Consider the following 22,939-nt stretch of genomic DNA (forward strand, 5'->3'; position numbering starts at 1 on the left):
GCAGGCTCCGTCATGGGTTATCTGTCCTCTTTCTCCCCAGGGTGGCCGGCCGGGGCAGAGGGTCAGCCTTTAGGAGAGACTGAGCAAGAGAAGCAGCTAGGACCACGGAGGGTGTTTGTTTTATTGTCCTTCGGAGTTCTGTCCCCAGGCTGTGGGATGAGTCCCTGGTGGCATGAGCCTGCACCCCCGGATGGGTGGGGCATGGTTCCTTCCTTCCCAGGCTCAGCTCTGGGAACAAGTCATAGCTGTAGCTGGCTCTCCTGCCCCGATTCACATCCACACGGGGGCTGGGGCAGCTTCCAGCCGGCTCCCAGGGTTCCTGATGCCCGCCTTGCTGGGGAGGGGGGAGAGGGTACTGGGCCGCTGGTGGCTCCTCTCTTCAGGCCCCTGGCTGCCAGCTGTTGGCGCCACTTCTCAAAGGCCTGGAGTCAGGAAAAAGGAAAGGCTGTTTGGCCCCCTCCTTGGTCTGTGCTGTATGTCCAGGCTAATGCTTGTCCTCAGCTCCTTCTGTCCCCAGAAGGAATAGGAGATCCCTCCTTCGGCCCCTGCCAGCCAGCTCTGCCCCAGGCCAAATGCACAGGCTCAGAACAGCTGTGATCTGGGAAGCTGTGTTCTGAGTGGGGCAGATCAGGGAGTGGGCACCCAGGGACCCAGACCCAGCATGGGCTGGCGTGCGTGGCCACCGTGCTGTGGCAGAGCCTTGTTCCCACGCAGAGCGGCGGGGTAGGCCTGGGCTGAGCACGTGGCCTGCAGCCAACTCAGAATCCAAGCTGTGTTTTCTCAAAGGAACTGACTCCTCCCCGGGAAACGAAGGGGCCCCCGGTGCAGCAATGTCCAGGTGTGGCCCTTGTTTGGGAAGGCCTGCCGGGGTGGGGGGCCACCCCCCGTACCTGGGAAAGGACCCGGCCGCCGCTTTGTTGCTGTAATCGCTGAGCCGCCTGCAGCTGCAGGCCTCGCCGCCGCCACACACGCCAGGCCCGCCTCAGGTGCCACTGCCTGAGCTGTGGGGACAGGAGGTGAGGCCCCGGGCTGGCCCACCGCTGCCCCTCAGCCCCTCTGCCGCATCTGCAGCACCAGGCCGGGGGGCGGGGGGGGGGCGACGGGTGTGTGAGGTGGGGAGGGATCCTCTGAGGTGTGTCAGTGCAGACCCCCCACCTGACCCTGCTGTCAGACCAAGATGTCTCAGGAGACTGCTTCGGGGGGTGGGGGGAGGTGAGATGAGCAGAGAGAGCGCACAGGGCTGGGGAGGGGCCGGCCCCACTCACCAGTGTCCGTGCCAGCCACTCCCCTCCCTGAGCATCGGCCCAGTGCTGCCATGCTGCTGCCAGGCACCTGGCCCGCTGGGAGCGCTGGAGCCGGCGGAGCAGTGCCTCCAGGCGCCAACGCTGCAGGTGTCTCCTCCTGGTGGGGTAAGGCCCTGCTGTGCACCCCAATAGCCCAGAGCATCCCGAGCCCTTCATGCCCAGGTAGAAGGGCAGAGGCACGGGTCCTCCAAGAATGAGCGCTGGCCAGAGAGGGCCTGGCTCTGGCCATGGCTCAGGCAAGCCCCCGGGGCGTGTGGCAGCTCAGCTTACCCCCGCTGCCTCTCAGTGGCCACGCCTTGGCCTTTGAGGATGCTGTCCTCAGAGCTGCGGTCCCCTCCGGGTTTTCTGGGGGGTGAGCCCCGGGCCCGGCTGGGGCGTCCAGGCCACTGCAGCCGGACCTGGAAGGCAGGGCGGAGGGGAGGCGCTCGGTCACCTGGAAAGCAGAGGTCAGCGAAGACTTAAGAACCTAAAACGGATTTGCCATGTTGCTGGAAGTGGATTTCCAGCCTGCAAGATGTCTGACCCCAGGGGTAGACCTCCTTACTCTGGGCCCAGGACATTGCTCTCTGCTCCTTCTGTCCACTGCGGCCGTGCTGCCGGGTGGGGCTGGGCCGTGTCCGGTAGCGGTGGGTCTGAGGGAACAGCCGGAGAGAAAAACCTGGACCCGATGGGCCTGGACCCCCTGGAACTCAGGCGGCCTCATAGGCTCCTTTCTTGTCCTGCCCCAGAAGCAGGGCTTCCCACTCGTGTGTGGCCCTCAGGCTCCCTCCCAGGGGAGACGGAGAAGGTACCCGGCCCTAGCATGGCCATCAGGACGCACCACTGCCTCTTGCCCCGTTCTCCCATTGCGGCTGGAAATTCACGCAGATGGCCGGCCAGTAATAGCCACCACCTGGTGACAGCTTACCGGTGCCAGCACAGCCTGTGTTCCCCCACTTAGACTTCACAGAATGAAAGGACTTGCCCGAGGGCCCCTGTCTACTAGGCTACTAGAGACCAAGGGCTGTCCAAGGGCCTCCACCCCAGGAGATGGCCTATGATACCTACTCGTGTCGATGGGGGCCGGCCAGCTGGCTGGATGCGTGTGCTCATGTGCAAGAAAGGCCAGGCCTGCCACTAAGCGCCCGAGGTCTCATTCCTGGCATTTACTTTGTGTTTTCCTAAGGCTCTGTTTCTCCACTAGCAAATGGGATCCCCATCTGCCTTGGCCACTAAGAATGGAATGATAATGAGTTAACTTATTTATTTTAAATGTTTATTTTGAGAGCCACTCCCACGAGTTGGGGAGGGGCAGAGAGCCAGGGGGAGAGAGAATCCCTAGCAGGCTCCACACACAGTGCAGGGTCCAACGTGGGGCTCAACTCATGACCCCAGGATCATGACCTGAGCCAAAATCAAGAGTTGGGTGCCTAACTGACTGGCTGAGCCACCCAGGCACCCCAGATGTTCCATGTATTTTTAATTTTTTTAATGTTTATTTTGAAAGAGAGTGGGCTCGAGGGGGGGGGGGCAGAGAAAGAAGAGGAGAGAGAATCCCAAGCAGGCTCCCAACTGTTGGCACAAAGCCAGAGGTGGGACTCGATCCCACAAACCTAGAGATTATGATCTGAGCCAAAACCAAGAGTCAGACAATCAGCTGACCGAGCCACCCAGGCACCCCCAGAATGTTAACTAATTTTTAACCACATCCTGAAAATAAAATTGTCTTGTGACACAGACCTAGAAATAAACTACTCTGAAACTCCAGAATCTGCTGTTGCCATAGCCCCACACGTGTGAATATACGGATTCCGCAAATAACCAAAGCCAGTCCCTTATTCCATTTAAAAGAACAAGTTGAACAAGTTAATCTTTTTTCTTAGGATCTTTCTACAATGTATTCTATGCTTCCTGGCATTCTGAAATAGGATTCTTGATGATTCCAGTTCCTTTTTAGGAACAGTAAGTGGCCTGCCAGTGACTGTGGGGCTGTGTCCTCCAGTGACATGGCTGGAGACCGCTCTGCTGGCCTTCCTTGTCCCTGGCTTTCCCTGTGGCCTTGGATCAGTCCAGTTTGCCCTAAAGCTCTTGTCACCATTTACTAGTGTCAGAACTGCTTATTTTTTCTTTTAAAGATTTTTAAAATTAAAAAAATATTTAATGCTTTATGTACTTATTTTGAGAGAGAAAGAGTACATGTGTGCGACCTGGGGAGGGGCAGAGAGAGAAAGAGAGAGAGAGAGAGAGAGATGGAAAGAGAGAATCCCAAGCAGGCTCTGCACTGTCAGCACAGAGTGGGGCTCCATCTCACGAACTGTGAGATCATGACCTGAGCCAAAATAAAGAGTTGGACGCTTAACCGACTGAGCTACCCAGGTGCCCCAAGATTTTTTTTCTTTAAGTAATCTCTACACCCAATGTGGGGCTCAAACTCACAACCCTGAGATCAAGAGACTGAGCCAGCCAGGAGCCCCCAGCACCAATTGATCCGGAGAGTGACTGGTGGTGACCTTTGGGTGGAGAGGGTTATGAAAGAAACATTTTTCCCCATTCATATTTCCTGATTTCCCTGTCGTGACCATGCTTACGTTTCCAATAAGGATAAAAAGGACTTGCTAGCTGCTCCTGTCCCCTGTACCTATCTAGATCCTAGGCTGCACCGTGACATAGATGAGTTTGCGTGTCTCCCTGGCAGATGGTGACCTTGGCATTTGTCTCTGGGGCGGATCTGCACTGGGCTGGCCTTCGGTAGGTGCTCAGGAAACGTTTGCTGAGGGGCCCAAAGATGGCAGTCTTCCAGAGCCAGGGGACTGACCTAGAACCGGGTAGGGGTGTTGTCCCCAAGGCCAGCGGGCCCTTGGCTAAGCATCCGGCCAGGCTTGCCACCATGGGCTGAAACCAGCTCTTTTTGAGGCCACCAGCCCTCAGCTCATTTTTGGACCTCCCACCCCACCTCGGCTGCCTCACCTGCTTCCACGGGGCTGGAGTGTCCATCAGTGCCCGGAGGCGCCCCCTGCTGGCCAGCCCGGGCCGCTGCCTGCTGTCAACCGTGCAGGCCTCCAGGGCCCCAGCCGCAGGTGGTTCCAAGCGCAGCACTGCCTGCCAGTGGGCCCAGCGGGTCCGCCAGAGACGCCTGGACGCAGCCTGCCCAAACTGGGTAATGGCGGCTCGCTGGACACGGCCCCCCGCTGCTGCCTGGGCCCACGCCTCCAGGACCCTGGGAGGGAGGCAGGAGCCCACGTTGTGGTGGGCTGTAGGGAGCCCTCCCCTGCCCCAGGCCAAGCCCCTGCCGGTGCTCCTCCCCTCATCCCTCTTCTGGGGAAATCCGGTTCAAACAGGCACAGAAAGCAGCAGAACATCACACCTGGGGACAAGTGCCCTGATGAGGGGACAGAGAGTGGGTAGTCCCGTGGCCACACTTCACCTCCCCCTCCCTCACAAGGAGGAGCACTGTGTATTGAGCACCTGCTGTGTTTCTGAGCCCTGAGCTGAGCGCCTGCTTGTGGTGTCTCTCTAAGGCAGGCCTGTTCTCATCCTTTGACCTTTTAAATTAGAGACTTGCCCAAACAGGGGGCCACACTGCTGGGAAGTGCAGGGCTGGGGCTGGGGTCACCTCTCCCTCTGACCCCAGCCTCCGAAGCCCTGTCACCAGCCACCAAACACCTTCTACCTCTGTCGAAATCAAGCTCAAGACTTCAAAAGCAAACCCTGCTGGAAGTCCAGTGTGGGGCCACCCTCGGGCCACGGGCACCCACCTGGGGCTTAGCTTCTGGGCAGCGTGGGGTCTGCTGACTCGGCGTAGGTAGGACTCATGCACTCACCGTGTCCAGCCCAGAGCCACTTGCCTCCTCCTTGGCCAGTCCGCCCAGCCCCCCTGCACACGGCTTCTCCGGTGGGACCCAGGGGCCCGGGCCACATGCTGCTCCTGAGCCCGGGCTCTGGTGGCTCCGGCTTCCCGCCACATGGAAAATGTGGTCCCCAGGGCCTCTCTCAGGCCGTCCCGAAAGGCTTGGGTGGCTGGGAACACCCCTGTGTCTCTCTCAGGTCCACAAGGGGCCTGGAAATGGCTGCAAACAGGAGGAGAGGAGGGGCCCCGCAGGCTTTCAGAGTCAAAAGTCACGATTCAGAATCATACCCGCAAATCCCCCCACCCCAGAATGTCAAAGGTTATACGTGGTTTTGCATACACAACCCTGTGCCCTAAAACGCACGGACCCACGTGTAACAGGCTGAAGAGCTGGCTTTCGTGAAAGAGCGGCGGCTCAGGGCAGCAGATGCCCTCCGGGGGGGTGTGGGAACCCAGCGGTTGTGGGTCAGGTCCCAGTGCAGTCGGGGGGGCAGCCAGGCCCGGTCGCCCCTCACAAGCCCAGTCTGTGGCAGGAGGCCGGTGAGGGGGGTACACAGCGCCCATTCCAGGAGGGGCCACAAAAACAGCATCCCCTGCTCAGAGGGGACACAGCCCAGGAGTCAGCCGCTCTGCGGTCGGTGGCCAGCTGCCCGGTGTGGGGACCCCGTGGACGTCGGTGTATTTGAGGCTGAACACTGGGAAGAGGCATCATCTGCCTGCTCCGCTTTTAAATACGCACGGATAAAGTATGTGCGTTTTACTAGAACATCTGCTTACGATTTCACTCTTGTGGCAACTGTATAAGAGGAGAACTTGCCAGTGTTCAAACAATACTTGGTATTGGAGCACACGCTACTGTGGGCCTTTGGGGAGCTGGCTCCCCCTATCTTTACTGTGTCCTCTGAAACCAAAGGACTGACCTGGTCAGGAGTTGGAGACCTGGGGCTCATCCGGGCATTGGGTGGGGTTAAATAAAGGTTTGCCACCCCCCACCACTCGAACAGAGCAGGTAATGATGGAAGGTTGGTGGTCATGGCTCTTTGGCTCCTTCGTTAGGTCCCCTGGGCTCTCTCCCTGCTTCTTCCAGAGAAGGTGTGACCCTCCTCATCCCCCTACTGCCAGGCCCACCCACCTCTGCAGTAGGGGCTGCTCTGGCGGGGCCGCCGTGCACCTCCGACGAGCTGCTGCCTGCTGCCAGTTCTGGAACACGGACCTCCTCAGGCCTTGGAGGGGGGCCTGTGCCCACCTCTGGTACTTTTCCTGCAGGAGCTGCTGCCCTGTGGCCAGAGAGAGGCTGATGCTACGTGGTGTTCGCTCCAGCCTTGCCCCTATGGCCCTGGGTGACTGTGGGGCCCTCCCCAGTCAAGTGCAGACAGAGGAGGCCCCCTAACCATTGGGGCTTAAATGCTTTGGTTATGGGGCACCTGGGTGGCTCAGCTGGTTGAGCATCTGACTTCAGCTCAGGTCATGATCTCACAGTTCATGAGTTCGATCCCTGCGTCGGGCTCTGTGCTGACCACTAGCTCAGATCCTGGAGGCTGCTTCAGAGTCTGTGTCTCCCTCTCTCTCTGACCCTCCCCTGCCTGCACCGTGTCTTTCTCTCTGTGTCTCTCAAAAACGGATAAAGGTTAAAAATAAATACGTAAATGTTTCGGTTACAAGTGTCCCATGATGACCAGATCAACCCAACTCGTTTTTCATTTCTTGGCAATGTTCAGGGATTGGGAGAATTCATGTAAAAATCAAGTCTTGCGGCTTTTCTTTAGAAGCTACGTCTGACAGCACAAGTGGGCTGGAGAAGCAGCTGTCCCCAGTGAACAGGACATGAGTTTTCCAGAACCGGGTCCCCACCTGCCAGCCCATCGATACGATGTATCAGTGTAGAGGGAAGCCTCAAAAATGACCCCCAATGCCCCCCACCTCCCAAGCTAGGCTCTGCGGGCCAGGTGAGGCTAATGAGGATGAGGATGAAGAAGATGAAAAGAAGAACCCGCTAGGAGCTGGGTTCTGAGCCAAGCACTGTGCATGGATGGCCTCACGTAATCCCCACCATCGCCCTCAGAAGAGGTTGCTACTGTGATTCCCATTTTACAGATAAGTAAGCTGAGATTCAGAGAGGTTAAGGGGCTTGTGTAAGGTCCACACAGCTGGGGAACGGAAGGGCAGTGTTCACAGTGTCTACGCCCCCAGTGCTCTGTCCCCCCTCATCCCGGGTGGGCTCTGAGGATGTCCCATCCTGGACTCTGTGCTGGAGGACCCAAAATCCTGGGTCTTCCTGATGAGCCCTGGCCCTTCCCTCGCCCTCACTGACCCGGACCCAGGCCCTGACTCACTCTGCCAGCAGGAGCGCCAGCGGAGCAGGGCCCCTCGAACCAGGGTGCGACCCCAGGCCCGGGCCCACTCCTCTGCCTCCAGCCTCTGCGCCAGCCGCCGCCGCCACACGCCCAGCACGGCCCTGCAGCTCCGATCCCAGGCCCAGCCGACAGCCAGCTCTCCCTGGGCCCTTTGGGCTGCTGCCCAGTGTCTCCAGCCGAGAAGGACACTAGGAAGGGGAGCGTCCGCCCCGAGGATGGTCACGGCCTCCCCAGGCTCTCCCAGCCCTCCCCTCCCTCAGGAGCTTCAGGTGACTCTTCTCCTGTTTCCATCCTGGGGGAGGGTGGGTTGCTGGGGATTGGACAGCTCAAACGCTACTCTGAGTGTCACAGGGACAGGTGGTAGGGATAAATATGCCAGTGCTAATGCCAAGCCCTGTGCTCAGCCGCTGGGGATGAACGTTGCTGTGTGCCAGGTACTATGCTAGGGGATTGCATGCCCCTCCCTTGTCAATTCCTAATGGAGTATTATTATTATCTCACACAAATGGAGAGATGGAGGCTCAGAGAGGTTAAGCAACTTGCCCAAGATCACACAGCCAGCCGGCAAGGGACAGAGCTGGGATTATAACCCAGGCAGACCAACCCTTAATTAAGCATCGTGCTATGAGTGAATAAATGAATGAGCCACAACTACAAAGTCTCCAGGAGAAACGATTACCCCGTAGAGTGCCTCAAGCCCCCTTCCCTCTCAGCAGGGCAGGCTAAGAGGGCAGGAGATGTGTAGGGGATCTGAGTCTGGGAGTGTGAGATGGGAGTCCTCTGGGATGCAGACCCCCAAAGCGATGCTGCAGTGAAGGTCAAGGATTGGGAAGTGGGGAGGGGGCTGGGAAACAGGATGTCTACAGGGTGGGGGGCAGCATGGCTCATCCACCATGGGGAGGGGTCCCTACCGCCTCTGAAGAGTACACCGGTGCCACCTGGCTGCCCTCCAGGACCGCTGTGCCCGCACCTGCCAGAGCAAAAGGCATCGCCTCTTCTGCTGCTGCCCAGCTGCCCGCAAGAAGCTCAGCTGGAGGGTCTCCAGGAGGGCGGGGGTCCTGGATCCCTGGGCTCCGCCCTCCCTCCGCCCACCTGCCACTCCCCCCCCTTGTCCCGCCCCTCACCTCTAGTGAGCTTCCCGCTGTGCTGCCCAGGTGCTCCGGGGCCAAGGTGCTCCTGGCACTGCCTGATGGGGTGCCCGGACGCCATGCCCTCAGGTGCCACCCCTTCAGGATACGCCGAATCATCTGCTGCCGCATGCCCTGGAGGAAGGAGCTACAGGAAGGAGCAGGTGAGTCCCTGGGCCCCAGCAGGACCCCCGGGGCTGCCTGCACAAGAGCTGGGCCGGAAGGGAGCCACCACATGCCAACCACCGGGCCAGAGCACCGCCTCTCAAGCCAGCTGCCCGTGCGACTCCTGGGGGCTCTGAGAAGCCCTGACGCCACTGAGACCCCCCCGCCCCAGAGATGCGGACTTAACAGTCTAGGGGCGTCCTGGGCTTCCTAACTTTCCCATCCCAGGCTGAGGGCACTGCGGGGATGGAGCCGGGCCCAGGCCTAAGGACCCCAGACTCAAGAGAACACAGACATAACCACTCCTGCCTCTGCTGAGTTATAAAGATAGGGAACCTGAGGCCTGGTGGAAGGCCATTTCCTCAAACTCCAAATAGCGGAAGACGTGGGATCCAAATGCTCATTTTATTTTTTTTTCTTTTCTACAATTATTTTAATATTTATTTATTTATTTTTGAGACAGAGAGAGAGAGGGGACATGGGCAAACGGGGAAGAGGCAGAGAGAGATGAAGACAGAGAATCCCAAGAAGCTCTTTGCTGTCGGCACAGAGCTCGATGCAGGGCTTGAACTCAGAGAGATCTGAGCCGAAATCAAGAGTCGGACACTTAACCAACTGAGCCACTCAGGCACCCCCAAATACTCATTTTAGGTCATAGGGTAGCCCCAGCTCTGTCCCCTGATGCCCAAAGGGTAGAGGATGGACCGGAGCAGGGAAAGCTACATTCTGGGAGATCATGGTGACTGACTTTCCAGAGAGTTCTAGGGGTACATTAAAAGAGACGGAGGGTCCAAGTGGACCAAGTGGGTGTGGGATAATGGGTGCTAGGTATGTGGCATGCAGTGACTGAATTCTTATCCCTACAACTGTTGGCTTACATTCCACCTGACATGTCATCAATGCAGCTGGCGCCTCCTGACCCCCAGCACCCCCGCTCCCCACCTCAACCGTCACCAGGACTCTGAATCCCAGCAATGACTGTCTTGTTGGAAAATCAACAGGGATGTTCTTGCTTTTATTTCACAGGATGATTTAGAGCAAGCTGTTCAACCCTCTGAGCCTCAGTTTCTCCAGCTGTATAATGAGGCAGATAGGGCCACTTACCGTATTTACTCCAAACCTCTAACGTGCCAGACGCTTACCAGGCACTGGGAGACAGGGTTCCTGCCACCAGGGGGCTCCCACCCAGCCGGGAGGTGAGTCAGAAACTGACCCCTCCATCAGGTTCCAGCCACCGGGTTCCAAGTATGTGTTTGTGTCCCCAGCTACCCGGTGGCTCCTACAGCTCTTTGCTCCGTCACTGTCTCCAGGTCCCTGGGCCACCTCCCCCGGCCCCACACCTGCAGTGACCACAGTGTGCCATGGGGGCCTGTTCCCTACGGGTCGCTCTTGCCAGTGCCCAGCACGGCTCAATCCTGTCCCCATCCCGTACGCACCCCCAGGCCCCAGGCCCAGGCCCCAGGCCCGTGGACACCTACTCGGCCCTCCGGCGCTGGGACAGCCGGGTCCTCCAGAGCAGCAGCGCCCGGCAGAGGGCCAATCTCCGGCAGGCCTCCTGCAGGGAGCCGCAGCCTTGCTCCTGGGGCAGCCCCTGCGCCTGGGCCATCACCCCCAGGCCTCGGGCTGTGGCCAGTCCAGGGGCTGAGCTGCAGGGGGCCACGTTCCCTGAGAAGCAGTCAAGGGATGAATCAGCCACGTCCCCAGGGACCTCCTTCCACCCAGAGCCGTTGGTGGAACCCACGGCAGCCCCAGAGGCCGACACAGAGGCTGCTGCCTCACCACCCCCTCCTGAGGACCCTCCCCTTCCCAGGCACTGCCCTCCCACTGCCTCCCCTCCAAGACACCTCAGAGGCCCCATCTTCCGCTGTCAGATTGGGAGTGGGGGTCCCCCAGACCAGGAGCCTCCTGACAGCAGGGACTACATCCTGCTCTGGTAGAAGATGGAACAAAGTCGCTTGCCTAGAGCAGCTCACGACTGGGGGTGAGGATGGGGCCCAGCCAATGCCTGCCCACTCCAGGGACCCCACCTGGGTCCTCCTGGGCCTGTCGGACTGCACCCCTCCAGAAAGCTCCCTGTTTCGCCATCCCCCCCGCCATCCCAAGAAGCCATCGATTCCGCTGGGGCCCATCACAGACACTATTGGCTGGGGTGGAAGGGCAAGGGAGCCCCTCCATCCACCACGTGCGTGCTCACCCGTGTTCTGCCGGCAGAGGGACAGCTGGGTCACTTTCTCCCCGTCTGAGGCCTGGAGCTGCTTCATCTGCACCCACTGCTGCAGACACACCCTCAGGGTCCCCACCCGGCGGTGAGCCAGGTGGTCCCGGTACCGGGCCCCTCTTCGCACGAACTGCTGCCAGGCCCCAAACCACCTGGGAAGCAGAGAGAAGGTGCAGGCGCTGACAGCGGCGACGGCAGCGACAGCCACCTGCTGCCTCACCTTGGAGCCTCAGGCTCCCACGTGTAAAATGGGGCAGCTCCACCTGCTCAGGCCAGCACGCCCTGGCCTCGGGGTGCCTGGACGGCCTGAGCAGCCTCCCGTATCCATCCGCCCTGGGCTCCTCCTCCGGGCAGGCGCTGCTCAGGGGCCAGAGTGATCGTTTCAAATCTCAAGTGCTGTCATCTCACGCCCCAGCTGAAATCCTCCAGTGACTGTCCCCTTGCTCTTAGGACGGAACGTCAGCCACCCTGCAGGGCCTACAGGGCGCCGGCATGCTGTTCCATCTTCACCTTAAACCACCTGACCCCCGACCCTGGGCCATGGGGTTCCAACTGGACTGGTGTCCTTTGTGTTTCTCATGTCCCCCTGTCACAGGCCTGTGCTGTCCCCTCGCCAGGCAGCTGGCTCTCCTTCAACTAACTGGCCGAGCGCTCAGCCTCACCCCAGAACCTCCGTCTAGCTCAGCAACTTTCACTCAAAGTTCTCATGGAAAACTGCACTTTGCAGGGGAGCGGGGAGAGGGGGGGCCCTGGGTCGCTCAGTTGTTAAGCATCGGACTCTTGATTTGGGCTCAGGTTGTGACCTTGCAGGTTTGGGTTCAAGCCCCACATTGGGCTCTGCACTAACTGTGAAACCTGCTTGGGATTCTCACTCGCTCTCTGCCCCTTGAGCTCTCTCGCTGTAAACAAACAAATAAACATAAAAAATATATTAGAAAAGAAAACTGCACCGGGGAATGCAGTTAGCGGGATGCAGACATCGATGGGGAAACTCTATTGGACCAGCGACCTGGTTTCCTCAACAGATAAATTGCAAAGAAAAAAACTAGAGGGGACCCCATAATGAGGGGCGCCTGGGTGGCTCATCAGTTAAGCGTGTGACTCAGGATTTCGGCTGAGATCATGATTGCAGGGTCGTGGGATGGAGCCCTGAGTCAGGCTCCATGATGAAGGTGAGGCCTGCTAAAGATTCTCCCCCTCCCTCGCTCTCTGGCCCTCCTGCTGCACCAGCTCTCTCTCTCTCTCTCTCTAAAAAAGAAAACAAAACAAAAAAAGTTTTAATGTCTTGTCAACCAACTTTAACATGTTGACTTTATTTTTTTTTTTTGGAGGCAACAGATATTTTAAGTGAGTCTAATTAAAATTGCAAATTCTAGACACTTATTTTACTTTAAAATTTTATTAAAGAGAGAGAAAAAGCACAAGTTGCGGAGGGGCAGAGAGAGAAGGAGAGAATCCCAAGCAGGTTCTACACTGTCATGGTGGAGCCCAGCGTGGGGGCTCGAACCCACAAACTGTGAGCCTGCGTCAGATTCTGTGTCTCTCTCTCTGACCCTTCTCTGCTCTCTTGCTCTCAAAAATAAAGAAAACATTAAAAAAAAAAGAGAGTCCCCATCTTGTAGAGATGCTACAGAAGTATTTACGGATGAAATGGTAGGATGTGGGGAACCAGCTTTAAATAACGTAGGGGGAAGCAGGTGGGGACAGATGCAGTGAGTTTTTAGGAGGGGATTTTCTTGAATCTGGGTGAAGGGGACCCTGGGGTTTAGTATCTATTCTACTTTTTTTATTAAAAAATTTTTTTAATGTTTAGTTTAGAAAGAGAAAGACAGAATACAAGTAGGAGAGGGGCAGAGAGAGAGGAGACGCAGAATCCGAAGCAGGTTCCAGGCTCTGAGCCGTCAGCACATAACCTGATGCGGGGCTCGAACTCACAAGTCATGAGATCATGACCCGAGCCGAAGTCGGTCGCTTAACCGACTGAGCCAGCCAGGCGCCTCTTCATTTCTTATTTTTATCACCGTTTCTTGATACCAGGAGTCAAGAAGGACTCAAAGGGTACCTCCCAGCTGCATCCCACCCACTGCCTCCAGGAAGGGGGTCCCCACTCCACATTCCTCCACTTCGCCCTACCTGCGGAGCCAGGCTCTCTGTGGCTGGGTGTCCAGCGAGGCCACCCTGAGAGGCCACCAGGCCTGGGGGGGTCTCGCCCTCCTCTGAGTCCTCAGCGGGGCCCACAAGGCCTGTCCCTGGCCTCCCTTCTCCTGCCTGGCCCGTTCTTTCTGATGGCACCAGAAGAGGAAGCCTGGGAATCGAGGAGAGCGAGGAGGGGGGCGGTGCTCAGGGACAGGAGGAGGCCACTTGGCTCCATCTCCGGACCTCGGTTTCCCTGCGAGTGAGTGATGTGTGAGGGACTTTCTGGCTCTAACAGGCAAGCCTCTGGTGGCCCTGCACGAGCATCAAGGGCACCCCTGCAGGATGTGCGCCTCTCACACTGTGTGTCCCCACTCCGTGTTTCAGTTTCCTACCCGTAACCCAGGCACAATGCCTTGCCTGGCTCCCACAGGCCTCAAATGAGGTCATGCCCAAGAAGCTGTCTGAAAAGCCGCTCAGCACCCATTCGCTCAGGACCCCCTGCCGTGCCCAACGTGGGGCTCAGGACCTGCCCAGCTCCCCCTCCCCTGCTTCCCCCGGACCCACCGCTCACCAGCCAGTTGTTGCAAAGTCTGAAGCATCTGTGCTTGCCCCTCGCCTCCATCTGGCCGGGCTCCGGCCTCTTCCCTCTGACTCCCTGGACTGAGAGTGAAACGGATGCCCGGGCAGTCCCAAGCCTGCCACGCAGGTGCAGAGGAGGCGCTGAGCTGCCCCTCCCCCACACCCTTCTCTCCCCTGATTTCGTCCCTGATTATCTAAGTGGTCTGCAGGGAGGTTCTCTTTTGGCTCCATTCTCTTCAGTGCTGTTTGGGTTCTTACAACAAACGTGTAATAAAATAAATGTTTGAGTGACTTAGTCATGGGGTTCGAGCCCTGCGTCGGGCTCTGGGCTGACAGCTTGGAGCCTGGAGCCTGCTTCCGCTTCTGGGTCTCCTTCTCTCTCTGCCCCCCACCCCCTGTTCATGCAGTTTCTCTCTCTCTCTCTGTCTTAAAAATAAACATTTAAAAATAAATAAAATAAAACAAATGTTACTGGAATAATTATTTTAAGCACATTTGGTGAATTTACAAATGAGAATGAAAACAGTACACCGCTGTAGTAGAAAAGATGGAGGAAACAGAGAAGAAAATAGCCAACTTGAATTCCACTGCTCCAGAGATGAGCACGATCTGCTTATTTTAGCATGTTTTTTTGGATGAAATATTTATTGTCATTTCTAAGCGGTAAAATACACCAAATGGAAACCTTACCACCTTAACCATCTCTGAGTGAGCGGTTCTGGAGGGCTCAGTCCTCGCGGAACGGATTTTTCCTCACATGAAACATACCTCACACGCTATTTTTATTCTTTTTTTTCCCATTGAACATTGTCATACCCATTTTTCTTTGTCATCGAAAATTCCCTGCAAATACCCATGAACTTCCAGAAAGGAGGCTCCATGGGGAGAGGGATGAAACTTTCAACTATTTGGAATGTTTTTTAAATCAAGCATGCATTACAGTTATAATTAGAAATAACACCAATAAAGATATTGAAATAAAAAAAATTTTTTTAATAATGGGGAGGAAATTTTAAAGTCTTTTATAAAATTTTTTGTGTTCTTATTTCTTGCTGAGACAGAGAGGAAGCACGGGCCAGGAAGGGGCAGAGAGGAGACCAGATCTGACAGCACAGAGCCCGATGCGGGGCTTGAACTCACGAACTGTGAGATCATGCCCTGAGCCAAAGTCAGAGGCTTAGCCGACAGGGCCACCCAGCGCCCTGGAGATTTTAGAGTCTTGACAAATGTCATGGGGAACAGTTGCCAAACATTCATGAGATCATTCAACCATAATTTTCTCAATCACTGTCGGGCATGTAGGCTGTTTGGAAGCTTCGACTAGTGTAAGTAATGCTGCAGTGGGCACACTTGTGCACAGAGCTTTGTCCGTATCTGCCCGTGTCATCCTCATTCTCTTGTGGGGGAGCAGGGAGGGGGGACACTGAGGCAGGAAGGGGGGACGGAATGCCACCAGCACGGCCCAGGCCACACTGACCGACTGACCCCTGGGGTGTCCCAGACTACCTCCTTCTCCAGGCGGAGTCTGCCGCTGGCTCCCTTTCCGAGGGGCTTTGGCCTTGGTCTGTCCCAGACGGTGGGAGTCCCGGCCCAGCCTGGACGTGGGGCTGCCCTTGCTTCTGCTGCAGAGTCTGGTGTCTCCACTGGGGCAAGAAAGAGGGAAAGGAGGATGTGGTGTAGACTCAAATGTGCCTCAGGTAGGGGTGGGGACGGGAGTCGGACATTTCTGTGAGACTCCAGAGTCTTCGGTCTTCACCTGTAGACCACCCTTCCCTTTGGGCATTAATGAATGTGTCGAGGGATGGAGCCAAGATGCAGTGCTCTCCCGAAGCAGGGCCCTCCCAGTCCTGGCTGGCTAACCTCTAGGAAAAAATAACAATCACTCATATGGTAGAGCGTTTGCTATGTGCGAAGTGGGGTCCTGAGTCCTTTATGTTTATTAACGTAACCTCACAACAATCCTCAGGGGAATGTACTATTATTTTTATCGCATTTTGGAACTAAAGAAGCTAAGGTACAGAGAGGTTGAGTAACCTACCCAAAGTCACACAGCAAAAAAATGCAGGAAAAAGAAAGTAGTGGAGGCTGGATTTGAACTCCGGCAGAGCCGGGTCAGGTGTCTGGGCGGACCACCCCCTGCTATACTGATCACTCAGGAGGTACCTAACGGGGGGCCCTCCTCCCCAGACAACACCAGCCTTCCATCACCTCCCCATGGCCTAGCCTGGAGGCCCCTGACCTTTCGGAAGCTCTGGGCCAGCAGGGCCTGAGTGTGTCGCTTCCATGCTGCCTCCAGGTGGGCCTCCCGGAGCCGCAGTGCCCACTGAAGGGCGCGCAGGCCTCTGCGCAACAGCTGTCGGCGGCCCAGTGCCACCGCTGCAGCCACAGCCCGCTGCTTCCACACCAGGTGCCACCAGGCTCTGAAACATCTGGACAGCCACCGGCCACTGGGGCCAGCCCAGGGCTGATCAGGGCCCAAGCCTGGCCCCTCAGCCCCAGGGGGCAGCTAGGGCCCGGGCATCACCCACACCATGTGTCCCGCATCGATGAGGGTGCTGTCTGCAGCAGAAGCAGCAGCTAGATGAGCCGCAGACTTCAAGGACTCCCCTCTGCGGATGGCCAGCCTAGGAGATCCTGGGCAGGAAAGCCCCTGGAGGGGCAGAATGCCCCTTCGATGGCCAAGAGTGCCAGGCAGCCTCCAAAGTTTAAGATTCCCAGCAGCGGCTGCCGTGCCCACATTCCCATCCTCGGGGCCCTGGGAGGCCCCTCTCCTTCCCTAGCAGGGACAGGGTGAAGGAAGTCCCCTCCCCCTTAAGTCCTGCATGGATCTGCCCCCAGGGTATGCCCTCCACCAGGTGCTCATCTCCACTGGTCCAGGCAACTGGAGAGCAGCTGTCCCAGGAGTGTGGCCAGAACCCTCGTCCCCACCCTCCAACCCCCCAGCCCGTGGCCTCACCCGGCTGTCCTGGACTCCAGGCTCCCAACGTCTGGGGATTTGTCCTTGGAAAGCAAAAGGACAGGGCACAGTTCTCAGGCTGAGGAGGGAGCAGGACAGGACGCCAAGCCTGCCCAAGGCCTCCCCTTCTGGGAGTAGGGAGCAAAACAGGGTAGTGGCAGCCGGCTGGCAAAGAGAATTCCCAGGAGCACTCCTGAGGTCCCCCAGCTCCCACGCCCAGCCTCTTCGGGCCTCTACCTGCAGGGTGCTCCTTGGCGGGGCTGTGTCTGGTGGCCAGGAAGCCGTCCTCTCTTCCTCCTTGCTGACCTGCTCCTCCAGGACCACCTCCCTTCCTTCCTGCCCAGGTGGGACGCCCCGGGCAGCACTGGAGCTAGCCGAGGAGCAGGGTCTGGCTTCCCTGTGACCCACCGCTTGAGGGAGTTGGGGGTCCCTCTTCTGCTCACTGCCATATGTAGGCACCGGACAGAAGGTCTCTCTTTGCCTTCGGGGGTTGGCCAGGAGGACCCCCTGCTTAGGCTCAAGGAAATCCCTGGCCATCCTCAGCATGGTCTCCAGGGACGCAGGTTTACTGCTTGCCCGATGGTCCGAGAAGCCAGACTGAGCCCCTCGTGTCCCCGGGAAACCCGCAGTTTCTCTGAGACCTCGAATGGGTTTCTCTCTCCCATCCCAGGAAGCAAGAACAGGCTGGCTGGGCTGGCGGTGGGTAGGGAGTGCCTGGCCACCACTGGTCCAGGGGGACCAGGGAGCAGGGCCTGCGGGTTCCCAGGATGCCCGGCACCCAAGACGGGCTACCTCGTGCTCCAGCCGTTGCACAGAGGCCAGCAGCTGGTGGAAGGCACTTTGGGATGGGGCTCGAGCCTGGCTCTGGACTGGGACAGTCAGGTCCTCCAGGGTGAGGGGCTCCCCCATGAGCCTCGGTGGCCAGCTCCCTAGGACACACCAGGGTGTGTGCCCGCTGAGAAGGGCAAAGGCTGTGGCAGGCTGGACATCTGGGCAGGGGGTGTCGGTGCCTGGCAACAGGGACTGGCTCTGGCTGGAAGAAGGGCAAGCCAGGGATGCTCGGGACAGAGGGCCTCCCTGGGGTACCAGGTGGGGCCAGAAGCTGTCCTGATGCTCCGACCGGAGGCGGGGGCTGGGATGACTTCTGCACGCGGCCAAGCTGGCCCCCCTTGCACTCAGGTTACTCTGTTGGACGGCAAACTCTCGGGCTCCCCCCTGGGGCCTGCTGGCCGGGGGCTGCACATTGCTCTGCTGTTGTGAGCCGGGGTTCATCAGCCGGCCAGTCGTGTCCTTCAGGATGGGGCTCGGGCCGGCCAGGTTTGTCTGGACTCGGCAGGGCTCCTGGCGCCACACTGTCCCTGGGGAGTGTGTGGCGGCAGGCCCTTCCCTCTCAGCCTGGCCCACACGCACCCACTGGCCATGTCCACTGCCCAGACTGACACCTCGGCTCTTCAAGAATCTCCGTTGCTCTAAAGAAAGGAGAGACGGCCACGCGCTTAGGGCGAACACGGTGGTCAGTGCTCCGATGGGATGCGGGGAACGGGTCAGAGACAGGGTGCCAGGCAGGAGGGGGCCGGGAGGACTGAGGGGCAATCTGACTCGGTGCTGGCTGCAGGGAGCAGGGCTGGGGTGCGAGGGGGGAGGAGGGCAGAGGGAAGCAGGGGGGCAGTAACGAGGCTGGGGGTGGGGGCTGGGGGATGTGAAGGAAAGAGAAGGGTCAAGGGTGACTGATTTCTGGCTTGGGCAGAGGTGATGGGGGAGCAGCACTGGGCGGGGGGGGGGGGAAGGACCAAGGCCCGACCCAGCAAACAGCTGCAGGTGAGCTGCTCTTGGGTGACCCACGGTGGGGCTTAGTCTCCCCAGCTCCCAAGGCCATCCCGCAGCAGAAGCCGAGGCCTCCGGGGGTGGCCTGCCTGAGGGAACCTAGCATCTACAGTGGGCCATAGGAGTTGTGCCTTTGAAGATGAGATCTAAAGCTCAGAGAGGTTTGGCAACTTGCCCCCCAGTCACACAGCTAGAACCTGGGAGAAAGCGGCATGCGCATCAGAATCTGAAATTGTCTGGGGGCAGCTTCCAGCCTTGGCTCGGTAGCCAAGTGCCTGAGCAGGGAGGCTTCCCAGCCATTATCCTGGCACAGACGACCTGGGGCGGGGGGGTGCGCCCAGCCAGGCCCAATCCTGGTCCTCCTCTTCCTGACCTCACTTCCAGACATCCCAACTCTCCCTCCAACACCAGCTAGGAAGACTTTGTCCTGGCCCAGCTGGCCCTGTACCATTAATCTCTGGAATTAGCGAGGCCTGATGGGAAAGCAGCTCTGGGCCAATAGCAAGAGGGGACCCTGTTCCTGCCACATCCACCCCAGACCCATTGAGCGTCTTGCCTGGCCTCAGGGGTGTCGCAGACCTGGGGGGCACATTCTCCTTGTGGCTGGCATCGTGTCTCAGCTCCATGGGCCCCCGGCAAAAAGCCAAGGCAGCAGCGTCCTTGGTCCACACTAAGGCCAGCGGTCTGGCCTGTTTGACTGGATAGGTCCTAAAGGGCAAGGACAGGATGCCCAGCTCCTACCAGGCCATACCCCAGCCCTGTCCGCACCCCAGTCTTCATTAGCACCTCTGCTTGCCCTGGGATCCAGCCCCAGCTGTCCTGGTCAGGCCCCCACATGACCCTCTTCCCCTTACGATTTTCTCGTGTCCTCTGGCGCTCCCTCCTTCTAACACTGACCACAGGCCTCTTGTGGCCTGACAGCTCTCTTGGGGCAGGGGAGGGGCTCTCTCTGACCACTGGGCTGGGAGAGGGGGGCCTCTTTGCTTCCTGCCACCACTTTCTGCCTTCTCCCCACCACCCCCAGAACACTGCAGCCCAAAGCTGAACGGGACTGAAACCAGCCCGGGTCCTGTCTCCTTGTTCCTTGAAGGTTTCAGCTCTGGCTCACTGTTGCAGTCTCCAACACACACCTCGGTTCTTGGTGATCCCACTGTCCACACGGCTGATGCCCCCCACTCCTAGCCTGCAGAGTCCTTGACCTCTTCCTTCCCCAACATCTTGTCCTTTGTCCCACCTCAGCCATCCACTGCCACGGTGCCCCCAGGCTCTAGCATCCGAAATAACTGTACCTGCCCCAGTTCTAGAGCCCACCCTCATCTCCCACTGCCCCATGCCGGTGGTCTTTCCCCCATCAGACCCCATCCTCTGGCCCCACCACCCTCTGTCCCTCGCTGTTTGCTGTCTCTCCCCTCCTTCCACATGTAACCACCCCTTCACACCCCCCCACCCGTAAGTCACGCCCTTCCTCCCTCTGCGAATGAGACTAGTTGCCTCCCCCTCCCTCCTAGATGCCAATTCACACGTTCTCCTCCTCCGTCCAAACCCCTGCCCCTCTTCTCCCCTCCCCCCTCCCCCCAGCAGACCTTGCTTTCTGTTGCACTCACAAAATAGGGCAACAGAAGAGAAACGCTTCTGTGTTCCTTACCCAGGACAGCTTCCAGGACACAGCCTCTCCCCACCCCCAGCCTGTGCGGCCCTATTCCCAGCCTGACCCTCCCCTGCACTCCAGCCTCCCCAAGGAAAGTGTCCAGAGTCACCACTGTCCTCTGAGTGCCATTCTGGACTCCAGGACAGGCACCCATGACTCTCACAGCCCCACAGCAGACTCAGGCCTGAACCTGGGCACAGAGCTTGCGGGGTGGGACACAGGCTGTGGCGTGTCAGGGCCTTGCCCGTGCTCCGGAAACCACGCCCCCATCAAGACTTCCCCCCTCTTTACTAAATGATTGCCAGGAGCACTTCAGCAGGCAGTTATTTCTTCCAACTTTAAAAAACAGAAAGCAGGGGCACCTGGGTGGCTCAATCGGTTGAGCGTCTGTCTTCAGCTCAGGTCATGATCTAACGGTTCCTGAGTCTGAGCCCTGCATCGGGCTCTGTGCTGACAGTTCAGAGCCTGGACCCTGGTTCAGACACTCTGTCCCCATCTCTCTGTGCCCCTCCCCCACTCTCACTCTGTCTGTCTCTCAAAAAGAAATAAATGTTAAAAATAACAAAAAGAGGGGAGCCTGCATGGCTCAGTCGGTTAAGCGTCTGACTTCAGCTCAGGTCATGATCTTGCAGTTTGTGGGTTCGAGCCCCGTGTTGCGCTCTGTGCTGACAGGTAGCTCAGAGCCTAGAGCCTGTCTTCGGATTCTGTGTCTCTCTCTCTCTCTGCCCCTCCCCTGCTCATGCTGTCTCTCTCTCTCTCTCTCAAAAATAAATAAAAACATTAAAAAAAATTTTTAATAATAAAAAAATAAAAAACGGAAAGCAAAACAACAACCCCCCCTCTTTCTTGAGTCAGGTCCCAGGTTCTGTCTCCCTCACACCACACCCAAGGCCCCCTATTTCTCTCCCATCTCCATCTGCTAGCCTCACTGGAGTCGGCTCCCCACCCCCACAATGCCACCCCCCTGGCCAGATGGGGGGCGGGGGAGGGCTGGATTTTCTTAAGGCAGCAGGACATTGGTCACTCACTCATCTTCCTGGGAGCCCCTTGCTTCTCTGACTCCAGGATGCTCCTTCCTGGGTATCGAACCAAAGGAAAATGGAGTCACTTATATCAAGAACAGAATGGAGATGGGTCACCGCAGGTGCTTAAAGGACACTTCACCTGACCTTACAGGAAGGTACAGCTCTTCTCAGAAATCAGCAGGGGCACCTGCCAGGCCCCCAGCCCCCAAGTCTGTTCATGCCTCTTGACACCCTTGTTCCCCTCACTTAGCTACCCTGATCCAAACAAGAATGACCACCAGACAACCAACAGCTCCAAAAGCCAGATCACTTCCGTACGTGCCCCATAAAAACCCCTTTCTCTATGAGCAAGCGGAACGCCTTGCTCCCGGAGCCCTGAGTTTCCTGGCTTGCAGCGTGAGGGCCTTGCAATTCCTCAGACTTTCTGCGTCGTTTTATTCAGGATGTGGAGTCTGGTTTTTGACTGGCTTTCCTTCCCTCCCTCCAACAGCTCCCGGCCTGCAGGCAGCTTCTTCCCAGTCCCCTCTGCTGGTTCCTCCTCTTTGGAGCACTTCCTTCAAGGCCCCCCAGCAGGGATCCTGTCTGTTATGGGAATAAAGTTGTCCTGGAACACGGTCGGTCACGTATGGTGGTTTAGTGGCTTGTCTCTGGCTGCTTTCTTGATACAATGGCAGAGTGGGTGCAACAGAGACCTTGTGGACCTCAGAGCCTAAAACAGTTACTCTTTGGTCTTTAAGGGAGTTTTCTGATCCCTGTCCTGCATTGTTGGCCCTCAGTTACATTATCGACCTCACCTCTCTCCCCTCTTGTTCTCTCTGCTCCAAACACACCAGCCTCCTCGCTGTTCTTCAAAAATGCTGCGCACATTCCCACCTTAGGGCCTTTGCACTTGCTGTCCCCTCTGCCTGGACCGCTCTCTCCCTCTCTCCTCCAAGGCCTGCCTCAAACATGGCAGTGAGCCCTTCCCTGACTGTGCTCCCAGACCGTAGCACCTTCTCTGCTCTGTCCTGTCTTTTCCCTTCATGGCTTTTCTCCAGGACTTGCCACCACCTAACAGACTAAAGAAAGTATTGTTTGCTCTTATCCCTCCAGGGGTCTAGGAGCCACTGTTGTTTTTTTTTTTTTTTTTTATCCCCTCAAGTATTTGCAGCCCCTGGAACAGTACCGGGCACATCACAGAGGCTTCTACGGCAGGTAAAATGAGCGACTGGACCTTGGTAAACATCATGCGGCCTTTAGTATTCACCCTGTCATTTAACCCTAAGAAGTGGAGATGAGGAAACTAGAACTTAAGGGGACCACGTGCCCAGCCTGAAGCCTATAGCTGGTCAGTGGCTGCAGAGGGGACATGGGTGAAGGCCGGACTCACTCCAGGCGTATGCTCATAACCAGGACCACCGCCCCTCCCCCCACCTCTTTCCAAAGGAGACTGAAATAGCTCAATCCACACGAGCACTTTCCACCCTTCGTGCTCCCACCCCCTGGCGTGGCCCATCTGTTCATCTGAGTGCTCCCCACTCCCACCCTCTGCCGCCTGGCTACTCCACCCCCATCCCTGTCCAGTTGAGGACATCGGAACCTCCCTCCTCTTCCCACCCAAAGAACCACTGGTCAGTTGTCCTGGCCTCTGGGACCCGTCCTCCGGGCGTCTGTCTTCCTCAGGTTCTCCGCCTAGTCTGGTTTGAATCTGGACAAGGACTTGGGGGGGCGGGGCTAACGACCCAGGCGGGTGGGGTGCGAGGACGTCAGAGAACACGCGGCCCAGAGGCCACAGAGC

The 22,939-nt window shown here is 57.9% G+C and overlaps 1 protein-coding gene across 6 annotated transcripts; it reads right to left on the minus strand.

Moving 5' to 3' along the window:
• Positions 1–97: 97 nt before the first annotated feature.
• C8H1orf167 (chromosome 8 C1orf167 homolog) lies at positions 98–22,861 on the minus strand. 6 transcript variants are annotated; one of them, XM_029947010.1, is made up of 22 exons: positions 22,759–22,861; positions 21,166–21,213; positions 19,069–19,197; positions 16,903–18,134; positions 16,666–16,709; positions 15,949–16,156; positions 15,216–15,352; positions 13,702–13,790; positions 13,128–13,299; positions 10,971–11,146; positions 10,255–10,441; positions 8,609–8,759; positions 8,396–8,454; positions 7,464–7,672; positions 6,263–6,407; positions 5,105–5,350; positions 4,251–4,500; positions 1,849–1,936; positions 1,575–1,737; positions 1,266–1,401; positions 891–1,001; positions 98–422 (listed from the first exon to the last, which is right to left on the minus strand). In XM_029947010.1, the coding sequence occupies exons 3-22, from the start codon at positions 19,097–19,099 to the stop codon at positions 240–242; spliced, it is 4,017 nt and encodes a 1,338-aa protein (XP_029802870.1). In that variant the 5' UTR covers positions 19,100–19,197; positions 21,166–21,213; positions 22,759–22,861; the 3' UTR covers positions 98–239. The 6 variants fall into 6 exon arrangements, with proteins under 6 accessions (XP_029802870.1, XP_029802869.1, XP_029802867.1 ...); XM_029947009.1 differs by having other exon boundaries at positions 15,949–16,138; positions 19,046–19,197; XM_029947007.1 differs by having other exon boundaries at positions 19,046–19,197.
• Positions 22,862–22,939: the final 78 nt, after the last annotated feature.

This window comes from Suricata suricatta, chromosome 8, assembly GCF_006229205.1.
Source record: "Suricata suricatta isolate VVHF042 chromosome 8, meerkat_22Aug2017_6uvM2_HiC, whole genome shotgun sequence".
NCBI lineage: Eukaryota > Metazoa > Chordata > Mammalia > Carnivora > Herpestidae > Suricata > Suricata suricatta.

Coding starts and splice junctions, on each gene's coding strand:
- C8H1orf167 (XM_029947007.1), bottom strand. CDS start 19,115: ATGGAGCTGAGACACGATGCCAGCCACAAGGAGAATGTGCCCCCCAGG. Junction 11,147..13,127: donor CAGAGAGCCTGGCTCCGCAG/GTAGGGCGAAGT, acceptor TCTGCTTCCCAG/GTGGTTTGGGGCCTGGCAGC. Junction 1,002..1,265: donor AGTGGCTGGCACGGACACTG/GTGAGTGGGGCC, acceptor CTGTCCCCACAG/CTCAGGCAGTGGCACCTGAG.